The 11,445-nt window shown below is 36.4% G+C and overlaps 1 protein-coding gene and 1 long non-coding RNA gene across 2 annotated transcripts; both read left to right on the top strand.

Moving 5' to 3' along the window:
- The first annotated feature begins 1,250 nt into the window (after window positions 1-1,250).
- On the top strand, window positions 1,251-2,216 carry LOC307158664. The gene is made up of 3 exons (XR_013821260.1): window positions 1,251-1,502; window positions 1,822-1,899; window positions 2,096-2,216. It is a non-coding gene; the product is annotated as an uncharacterized lncRNA (long non-coding RNA).
- Window positions 2,217-2,292: 76 nt separating this feature from the next.
- Window positions 2,293-8,846, top strand: LOC307159004 (uncharacterized protein). Its single transcript, XM_079872082.1, has 16 exons — window positions 2,293-2,485; window positions 2,954-3,052; window positions 3,295-3,527; window positions 3,647-3,825; window positions 3,986-4,079; window positions 4,183-4,292; window positions 4,546-4,671; window positions 4,814-4,928; window positions 5,245-5,307; window positions 5,476-5,530; window positions 5,794-5,885; window positions 6,219-6,336; window positions 6,493-6,594; window positions 6,691-6,861; window positions 7,273-7,449; window positions 7,741-8,846. Exons 1-16 carry the CDS (start codon window positions 2,332-2,334, stop codon window positions 7,950-7,952), a joined length of 2,100 nt encoding a protein of 699 aa, XP_079728208.1. The 5' UTR covers window positions 2,293-2,331; the 3' UTR covers window positions 7,953-8,846.
- Window positions 8,847-11,445: the final 2,599 nt, after the last annotated feature.

The following is an 11,445-nucleotide window of genomic DNA, read 5'->3' on the forward strand; positions in this document are numbered from 1 at the left end:
ATAATCACTGCGCTTTTACCACTCATTTCTCCCGCCACATGACTACAGTAAGTATCTCAACCCCTCGGGGTGTTTGTTTGTTAAAAAGCACGTAAAACCTTTGCTGTTATTTCTTTAGTTGTAGCTGGATTTAATCATCCATAGAGTTTAGGTTGAATTTGTTAGTGTTGCATTATCATTTACACGGCTACCCGCCGAAGTAATTACGTTAGCTAGCCAGCCAAATGACAGCTGTCCCGACCCCGGCACAGTAGGAATGTGGCACTTCCACAACAAAAATCAGTTTAAACTCATGTATTTGTCCATGTGTTGTGAGGACAACAATTAACAACGTGTTGTTGCAGTGGTTAAAGTTTTATTTAAAGTGCAAAGTAAATGTCAGAAGTGTAACTAAGGTGAATTACCGCAATCGGGGATGGACTAGAATAAAAAAGTGGACCGGGAGTCTTTCCAGAGGATTTGACTGCTCAGTGCGACTCAATGTCAATGACCGTTCATACATACCTGATATAATTAATGCATCATTAACTTGTAATTAACATAATTATCCTGTAACACTTTCGTGCCATACTTTTGTAAGACTTTGCCATTTTAGAAGACACTGAATCATAATTGTTACTTTAGTTATGTGTGACATTGAGAAGAGAGAGCAGTAGATATTATGAGAAGCGTTTTATGCAACAGGACAGTAGAAGACCACCTTTTCCATTATTTGTAGGCCTAAATAAAAATAGATTTGTGTTGGTACTTGCTTGTGTCAAGTGAATGTGGTACAAATCTGATATTTGTACAGTAAGGATTGATTTGTATTGTACGTAGTGGTTGTGATTGATACATAGTCAGTTAATAAGTACTTTGTCCTAACAATTAAGAAATTATCATTTACTACAAATGCTATTCTAATAATCTTTTGCTTTTTTCTTGTTTTACAGCTATATTGCAACACTTTGACTCCACCAACACACACACATATACACACACGCACCCAAATCAAACCAACGGCACTTTTAAGAGCCACTCTCTCTCTCTCGTTCTCACTTGTCTCTTTCGATCTCTCTCTTTCTCTCTTTCTTCATTTTGTGTATTGTTTTTATATTGTTTGTATTTGTTTGTGATGTCCCTCAATTCTGACATGAGGATCTTTGATGATCCCAATGATGCCAGGATCCACATGGCAGCATTAATTAGTGATGCTTATCTCCATGAGGCCAGGGTAAGGCTTGTCATGATAAGCAAATAGTGCCTAAGTCTGAAAATACTAATTGCTATTGCTTTTATAGATGTGATGTAAATGGTTAGTAAGACCCTTTTATGCAACTACTGAATAATGCTCAATTATAAGTGCTGCTGATATAAGTGCTCTGCAATATAGGCTGCCATGGCCATGGAAACTGCCTTTCCTAAAAAAAAAACGAGGAAAAGGAGGAAGAGATCCCTCACTACTAATCCACTGGTCACAGGCAGGCATGAGAAACGTCGGGAAACACACTGCCCTGAATCAGGTTTGTTCTTTACTAAAACATGATTACTGTATCTAAGAATAAAGATAATTCATTAAATAGTGTTTTGGTGGTTACACGTATTATAAAATGAGAGTCAGATACCACTTTGACAAAATGGTGTTGCAATGTTTGTGAAAAATGTTCTTACTAATATAGAAGATAGTTAAAGAGCATGCGACTGATAATCCTTACTTGTGTTGTGTATTAATAATTTATATAGTTTCCCTCCCTCCAGTCCTTATGGAATATTTTCATTTGGAAATGAATTGGTTTCATGTTATATTGATCAAAGGGTTAAGCAAAATGACTGTCTCTGCAGCTGCTTCTCAATCCAGAAGAAGGGATCCTGTGCATGAGGAGGGCTTTCAGATAGAAGATCAAGAGTTGGCAAGTCTTGGTGAGAATACTGAGTGTTACAGTAGTACAGTACACTACAATTTTTCCAATTTCCACCATTTATTTAATCATAATTAAGCATTATGTTTTGTCTATGCTTCCACTACTGACTCACAGTATAACTGATATATACTTGTGATCATAATCATGAGTATAGACCTTTTAAGGACAAGTGAATGTATATTTTTGTTTTTTAGAAACAAGACTCCAAGAGTTAAGGGACACCATAACTGCAGTCCAGGTTCCGGAGGGAACAGACAGAATGGTTTCTGCTTGGGAACAAAGGCAGCTTCTCACAGATGTGAGAATGAAAACTGCTAGGCCTATGCTTTTGGATGCAAAGCTCTCAGCCGAGAGAGTATTCATCCAAAACTGTGACAGATGCTGTGCTGTAGAAGCTGTGATTAGGTGCCTGGACTGTGTACCACTAGACATGGAGTTCCTCTGTGCTACCTGTGACATGGAGGCCCACAAGAGAAATGTCTTCCATGACAGAGAGGCTGTGTTCCATGGATTTCTTGAGCCCATTCCCCCTACAACTGCTGTGGTGGTGAATGAAAATGGCGAGCCTCAGTTTTGTGAACAAAGTATGTTAAAATTAGCATTATATCAAATTGCCTCATACTTAAAATGTAATTGTCCAAATGTTGTTGTAGATAGTGCACATGTTTATATTTAACAGTGTTTCTAAATGGCTTAGACATTTTTTCTAAAATGCTAATCTCATTCTAAGTTTATTCTAAAAACTCTAAAGTGCAAGTGTGAAATTTAATAGCTGAATAACAAAAGTATGATTGGTTTTGACAGTTCTGTCCAGCATATCTTTGACCAGCTAAGTCAATTGCCTCTTAATATTTTTCAAAATGTGCTTAAGCATTTACATGTTGTTTCAACATAATGACAATTACAGGTGGAATAGTGGTGTGGCCAGTTTGGATTAATTGTTGGGTTTTAAAGCACTATTTTGAAAATGAGGTTAGCGTTTTGGGAAATGCATCTAAGGGACTGAGGAGAAGCTGTAAATACACCCTTCATAACTTCTTTCTGTTTTGCAGTATGTCAACTGCCTGTTCCTGCACCAAGGTCAATTTGTGAATGCACTCATGACCTCACAATCACTCCAGGGAAGCATATTTCTGTGGTTACCATCAATGGTATGTTGTTCTGAAAGCCCTCCTTTTTGTGCAAGTATTATTGTACTAGAACTTTACTTTTGCACTGTGTGCAACGCAAAGCTTTTTATCACCATTTTCATTTTCAGGCAATGCCCAAATGCCATGTCAAATAGCTAATATATCATATATTTGTATCTCTGTATAGAAGGCAATCTGTTGCAATTTGATTACTGAAATTATTTTAGTCTTGACTACAGTACAGTATATTCACTTGTTCACAGGACGATACAATGTCTGCTTGCCTCGGAAATCCTGTCCATCATGCTCTGCAGAATGGACTCCCGATGTGAAGGACCTGCTTGTTTATCGGTACTGGCCAGCTAGCACCAGCTGCCAGACCCTATACAAGTTTGATGTCTTCACCTCGTTTGAGCATATGAAGGTGACTGCACCAGCCATGTCCAGACAGGCCTTCCTGAAAATGTTGGAGCACAGATCTGTTCAAGCTGGAAGGGTAAGTCTGCCTGAATATCATTGAAACATATAACAAACAAAATTATATTACTGTATACCTAATATTTAATTGTGGGCATTGCTTCAAAAAATTCTAACCAATCATTTCTTAATATGCAGACAGGTAGTATCTGTGCTGATACATTTCAGCGGAGCTTTTTTGAGTTTACCTTCTGTGAATACAAAGAAGAGGATATGTGCCAGGTCCATCATTTTGAGTGCCCAGCATGTTCTCCAGACATGTTGGCTGTCTGCTCTGATGGGAACCGAAAGCATTACCGCTTCAGCAAGTCAAAAGGGTAGGTATAGGTATTTTTCAGAAGTTTATTTTAGACTTGTCTAACACAAATAGTAGCCCTTCGGGTTGTCATTGAGTGATCATAACTTACATTTTAACAAATAGTAAATGTAGTACTTGTGATTTTTTATTACTGACGCATGTTATCTTATCATGGACAGGACTGAGGAGCCACCCATATATGAGGGCTTGTTCCTGGCCAAGGATGAGGAAGTTGCTACCTTTGTTGATCTTGTCAGAGGCAACATGAGAAGTGTATGAACATTAGATTTTTTTTTTTATATAATAGTTGGTTACACAGATATTTTAGTTTTGTGTTTTTATGTATCTTAAAATGTGTTATAAACTGATTTTATAGACAAATGACAGTGCAGTCTGCGGTATTGCCAAGTTCACCGCTGGCAGAGAGATGTCCAAAAAGTCTGGTGCTCAGATAGATGAGGAGGGCATTCAAGTTGCAGTTTGCAGGTGTGTGTGTCTGTGTCTGTGTGTGTGTGTGTGTGTGTATGTGTGTGTGTGTGTGTGTGTGTGTGTGTGTGTGTGTGTGTGTGTGTGTGTGTGTGCGTGTGTGTGTGTGTGTGTGTGTGTGTGTGTGTGTAGCCAAGTATTATATTTATCATATATTTTGTTATAGGCACTCAGTTGACAGAGATGTGAGCTTAAGCCAGGCCTTACTGGGTCAATTGTTTCTTAACCACTACATTTTCTTCTGATTTATCAGACATGGGTTTCTTTTACGAGGACTGAACCATTACCGTGGAGAAATATTTGCTTACCCGATGTTTCTTCAAAGAGAGATGTCAAAGAAGGCAAATGTTACCTTCTTCTGTATGGATGTTACATGCAGGTAATCCTCATTGTCATATTGCAAATCCAACTCCATGATTAAAATGTCTTGTTTCTCAGCTTTACAGTGATGTTAGTCATTTTAGATTTCAATTAAAAATGGATCTTTGTTACACTCACATGATGCTGCTCCTGCTTTTTAGGTACTGGCCCTACCTTAACAAAGTAGCAGAGGGTTTACCAGAGCTTCTGCCATTAACAGAAATGAGGCCATTCCTGAGCGTCATGCATGCCAAAGCCCATACAGCAAAATGCGAGGTACATGCAATAACTTTAAGTCTGGTATGGCTGTAGCTATAGGGAAATAATGGGTCGGATAATAGAACGTGCTGTGTGTTATCTTTCACTAACTGCTTTTCAGCTGCTTTTTCAAATTTGTTGGACAGGGATTTTGTTTTTCCCCAACAAATAAAAAGCTTGTGTCATGAGATGTTTTAGAGATAATTGTATGCATTAATGCAATCTTCAATGCAAAGGATTAGTTTTACATTTGTGCATGTTATGCCTGATTGTATGATGTTATATCAAAACTTCTGAAGTACTGCTACATAACACTTCTCACTCTGTGTTGCAGGTGAAATGGGGTGGCAGAAGCCAAGATGGAGCAGGAAACACAGTGGGAGAGGAAGTGGAGCAGGTATGGTATTATTGTCAGTATTTTAACTATGGCTACAAAGGGTCTTAATAGAAACCATAACACCAAAAGGCACTTATTTGTCATCTAAGTAAAACGCCTGGTGTGAGGGATAAAGTACATCCTTTATGTATGAGTTAATTGTGTAAAAATGAGTTATTTTCTTTATAGGTGAACAGCTTTCTCTCCAGGGCAGCACTTGTCACAAAATACATGACAAAAGCTGGTTGGTGTTACACTTACATTACACGCTCTGGTAGCCTAAATAAATAATAATAAATACTTAATAGTGTTTTTACAGGGAATTAAAAAAAACAAAGTTTCTCTGTTCTGTTCTTACTAAATTTATCATTGTATTACTTCAAGGTAATTACCAGTTCAACTAACTTTTAGTGATAGGGTTTAGGCATGTCTGTTGGGTTTCTCTTATTGTCTTTTGAATGTGAAATCTTACTTTTTGGCTTGTGGGTGCCTTATTGTTTTCATCAGGAAGAGTGAACATGCTAACGCGACAGGCCATGGGTTGGAACAGAAGAAAGAGGGACAACCTTCATCAAGTGTTAGCCCACAGATATGTCAAAGTAAGGGTAAATTATAATTGAGATCCTAAGCACTGCCCCTTTCCCTCAATGCACCAACTACAGCTAGATCTGAAACTATTTGTTGATTAATTGTTTAATCATGTTACGGAAAAAAATATGCGACTATTTTGATAATAATCATGTTTTATTCATTTTAAGTAACTGAGGGGAGGTCTGCTTGCTAGTATACACAGATATTTAATGTGTTATTTAATGTTACACCTGTCCTGATGAAAGTCTTGTACCGAAAGCTCAAGTAAAATTGGTGGTTTTTGCATTGTGGTGGTGCATAGAGCTTTTTTCGGACATTTTGTTATTTTTTCTATTTAAAAGATCACAGAGAGGGCAAAGGTGGAAGCTGCCAGCCTTAGCAACATCAAGGAGCAGCACAACCTTGATCAGGAGACAATACAGCAGTGGGTGTGTGATGTTAGACAATGGGCGGTCACAGGTAAAACATGTAAAGTACACTATGTATGTGTGTATATACACACCCACACACACATCTGTTAAGGACTGTACCCTTATACAAATAATAAAAGGTGGCTATATTTTGAAAATGTCACTAATTGTGTCTCTTGTCAATTGTTTTGTTTCACCTATTTAGAGAGAGTCTACACTCCAGGTTGTACTGAAGAGCTAAGGGCTGACATTGAGAACATCACTGTAACCCTTTTGCGCAAGAAGCAAGATCTGTATCGTCAGCATGGTTTGTTGTCAAATCAAGTTATTTAAACGAATAAGACTTTAAAAAAACAATAATAATCTGGGATTATGACAGTTTTCTTTTCATTTCGATTTGCAGATAGCAACCAGGCAAGACAAAGAAAGAGAAAGAAAATGACAGAGTTGAAGAAGAAGCTTCGCGAAAAGGTCTTGCAATACAACACCGTAGTGGAAGGAGATCCGATTGACGAGGAGTTGGCTTGCAGTCTGACAGAGGGATATATCCTACCATGGGAGAGACATGAAGATGGTATGATATATATGAATTGCTATATTCCATATTTCCATATTTACCATTGTCCTTTTTGTTACTTGTCATGCAACAACACAGGAATGGGATGATATATTGAAATAAAAAAATATCATGAATACCAAAATATGGAAATATTAATCACGGAGCATAAACATTGAATGGTGTGCTGTAGTAATCATAAATAAAATGCTTGACCATCACAATTTCACAAGCTCTCAATTTGAATGGAGAATTATATAATTCAAATTATATTATTGTGACTTTTATTCATATTTTGAAATTGTTTATATTCTACAGAACCAATGCTGTCGCTAAAAAGATTTCTCAGAGAACATAATTCTGTTATACTTGTATAATATAATAATAAACATTCCTTGTCCACTATTCCATTACTTTCCCCAACCAAAGGCAACACCTTCAGGTTGAAGAGATCTGTCTTCGACCAGGTAATGCTGCTGAAACGCTTGGAGGAGGAGCAGAGCATCCTGGTAAAGGAGATGTCTCAGCACATCAAGTACCTTCTGAAGCAAGTGCAAGAAGTGGAGTCACTCAGAGGACAGACTTTGGAGCGCATCAAAACCAGCAGTATGTACAAGATCTTTAGATTTTAGTATCATGTATTTATTTATTTATTTATTTATAATATAGATTATTGTAGTAATATAATATAGTCTATAATATAGATAATATAGATTACCAGCTATTTGGCACCAGTGTGCACAATGTAAAAGTTGTAAATACAGTAAATATAATGACTAAAATGTAATGTTGAAGTTGCAAATTCAGCATTGTAAAATGCAAAAATAGTTAGAAATGTCATGTTTTGTTTGATGTGTCATCTTTCTCTTTCTATTTTTTCCCACAATTCCTCTACAGGTTTCGGTGACCTGACAGAGGATGCTACACATGGGCTCAACAGTGTCCTCAATCGGAGGGGTCACTCACTTAGAAGTCAACACAAACAGGCTGTTAATGCATACAGCAGTATAGCCACTATGGAATGTGATTTCCTTTCCATACAGGAGGACATTGAGGAGTGGGATGACAATGGCTTCACCAGCCCCGAGTCTGAGGAAGAAGACACCTAAAGACCACTGCCAAACAACACAGAGGAACTGGAGATTTGTACAAAAAATCTTGCCTTGCCTTTGTTTTAAATAGCTGTACCAAAGTATCTACAGGAAAGTTTTTGTAGATTCTGTATGTATTTTTATTTAAAAAAAAATAGAAAAACATTGAGTTATTTATCTCTTCTAACATTTGAGCTTGCTGATTTCAAACCAAAACTGCTTATTGCTGCTTTAAATAATTAATTGTCATCATCTTTGCATGGAAAAATCTAATGAAGATTCAATGGCAGTCTGTGTAATTTTAACAAGTATAATTTGAATGTACTTTGGTATTTCCATAATATAAGTGAATTTATATTTGTATGCAATTTGCATATACTACCCATATTATTTTGTAGTTTTTTTGTAGTTATAGCATACTGAATACAGTCAAATAGCATTGAAACCATAAATGTTATTCTTTTATGTTTTCCATATGACATCATCTAAATGTACAGACAGACAGACAAATCCAAAGAATTTTCACTTACATCCTGTAAAACTGTATAAAGAAATGTCTTTGTAACTTGTGATGCATACATATGCACCACTGGTAACCACAGAGCAAGCAGAGTGTGGCCCCGCTGGGCATTACTGGTTGTAGCACCACCCCAGCAGAATACGTCCCTGGATTGAAGGTCCAGTGGCGCCGCAAACCTGCTCCATCTCTACCATCTCAGATAGGGGTGCCCCAAATTTAATGAATCAGGCAGACTCCTGGCCTTCTTTCTTTTATTTTGTTTTTATTTTATATGCAAAGCCCTTTGAAATGCAATAGTGTGAATATTTAAACTCCTTTATTATTTTGAATAACTTAATTTTTCTTGCTCTCATTTTGTGATTTTGTGCCATTCTAATAAACCCATTTGATGGAATTGTCTGTTGTGTGAACCTAATATGCTGCAGCAGGAAATGTTCAGTTTGCATTATCAGTGACTTGATACAGACTTTTTTCACAGCTACACTCCATGATAAAGCTGTTGTTCTCTTGTACTTATATGGCACTTCTACTCCACTACATCTCAAAGGGAAATACTGTACTTTTTACTTCACTACATTTATCTGACAGCTTTAGTTACTTTACAAAGGTGGAGTTTTGCACACAAACAATATGAAGAGTATAAATTAGGTACTCAACAGTTTATACAAGAACAGTTAATGCATTAGTTGATCGACAGAACTTTAATTGCCAGCTATTTAGATAAGTCATGTCATGTAAAAACATTTCATGGTTCCAGCTTCAGAAATGTGAAGATTTTCATCTAGATTATTTTAATAGATATTTTTAAACATTTTTAGGTTTAGACTGACAAAACAAGCAGTGTGAAGGTGTTATTTTGGGCTATGGGCTCTCGATTAATAAAAATAAAAAAAATCAGCAAATTCATCCATAATGAAATAATCATCTCATGCAGTCAGAGACTAAACTGTTCACCCACAACCAACTACAACAGTAAAATCCTGCTTTTACATTAACACATGAGGAATAATAATATCATGATAACAAATTATTAGTACTTTTACTTAAGTAAATGATCTGAAAACGTCATCCACCACTGACATCATTTGAAAGTACTATTTGGGCACCTAATAGGCCCTATGCACAGCTGCACTACTTCCTGAACTTCAGCCAGCTCCTTTGTTTCCTGTCTGCCATTATTGGACAAACTGATTAATCCAGGTGTGTCTGATTATTGTTGTTGGTCAGACACACCTGGATTAATCAGTTTGTCCAATAATGGCAGACAGGAAACAAAGGAGCTGGCTGAAGTTCAGGAAGTAGTGCAGCTGTGCATAGGGCCTATTGCATCTTTTAGATTAATGCTGATGCTCATAAGTTCATGACTCTATCTAAAACACCCAAATAGTCTGTTTTTTGCTTGGCTGCGGTACATACATATGTGCAGTATTGTTATAATACTAAATTTCTAAAAAATATATAAAAGTTGAGGTCGGGGCCTCAAAGTCCTCACTGAAACTATGCCTGAGCCAAGGCTGTGTCCATGTAAAGTTAAAATTTAAACTTTGTTGTAGGACTAAACCAAATATATGGTTGGAAAGGGCTCGACCTGAAGAGTAACATATGTCAGTCTGAAGGTTGTAAATGGCTCCTGCTTTGAAATATTGACCTCTGAACCTTGACCTTGGTGCATGTTTGAAAGCTTGTCATTCAGGAACAGAAAGGGCTACAGACATGAAACCAACTGTTATAAATAGCTGTTGACTTCAGCTATATGACTATACCCATATGGGTAGAGTCACCAAGAGGTTTTGCTATCAAAAATGGTCAAACTTGATTTTCACCTATTTAACAGTAAGGTATTTAAAATTGTATTACACAAATGTGATTCCCATCCCCTTTAACCCATCAGTGTATTCTTGCATCATTATTTACAAATCTCAATTTCAATATATTGAGACATATATTTTTAAACTACAATTCCCTCTAGCCGCGCCATGCCACTTCATACTAATTAGTACCATATTTGTAGTTTTTTCTGTTTGCAAACATTAGGCTGTGATTAGGGTTGTAAAAAGATGTATGCACTGAATATATTAAATATCTAGTACAGCCGAACTAGTACTTACACTGTATTTAGATGTTGTGTGATATGCAAAAGTAAAGATTTAGGTTTATTTCGGATATTTTCCGAGCTGGAAAACAAAACAAATCAGCGTCACAGTAGTTCTTCCGGTTTGCAAAATAGGGTTTTCTAAACACATATCATGATAATATCTTAATGTTTAACTGCAGCCGAAGCATATATTACAATGAATTTATGTGGTTTACTTTAAAAAAGCAAACCGGTGATTAAGGCGATTTTAGCAAGTAGGCCCATATACACGCGTTTCGGGATTATGTTCACACTCGGCTGGAGTTACATAACGTACCTCCCTAATTACACATCGGAAGTGTAATTTAGGAGCTTTAGGCATTTGTATATTGTATAATTAGAATTTCAAAATGTTTGTTCGGCCCCTATGACTTAAATAAAATTGTTACGTTACACAATACTGCATTTTGTTAGTAAGGATTAAGGTGCTATGTAAATTACGTGGTCAATGATATGAACAGTGTGTGGTCAATGATATATGGACAGACCTGAAAAACACCCATAATAAATTAAAACATTTACAGTGCGTACTCACGTTGTTTGTAATAGGCTTAACTTACTAATATAAGGCTACAAATTACTCCTAAATGTGTAAATATGTATATAATTTCCTTTCTCTTTTCCTTGTTGTTATACAGGTATACATTACCTTTATCAAAGTCTCAATAGGCTATTAACTTTGCTAATGTCCATATATTAACTCTCCTTATGTGATTTATGTCCATATTAAATTATTATTGTGGATTTACTGATTATCAAATAAAGTTTAACTGGAAGTTTTCAACCATCCCCTTGATATAAAACAATCCATAACAAACTCGCTGTCACAGATTGTCAAACTTCATAATAAAAAACAA

The sequence above is a fragment of the Squalius cephalus genome, assembly GCF_949319135.1.
Source record: "Squalius cephalus genome assembly, chromosome: 5".
Taxonomy (NCBI): domain Eukaryota; kingdom Metazoa; phylum Chordata; class Actinopteri; order Cypriniformes; family Leuciscidae; genus Squalius; species Squalius cephalus.

What these genes read in the sequence shown, in the direction of transcription:
- LOC307159004 (XM_079872082.1), top strand. Translation starts at nt 2,332, where the DNA reads ATGGAGTTCCTCTGTGCTACCTGTGACATGGAGGCCCACAAGAGAAAT. An exon ending in GATCTGTTCAAGCTGGAAGG is followed by an intron (nt 3,528 to 3,646) that starts GTAAGTCTGCCT and finishes CTTAATATGCAG; the next exon opens with ACAGGTAGTATCTGTGCTGA. An exon ending in TCAGAGGCAACATGAGAAGT is followed by an intron (nt 4,080 to 4,182) that starts GTATGAACATTA and finishes CTGATTTTATAG; the next exon opens with ACAAATGACAGTGCAGTCTG.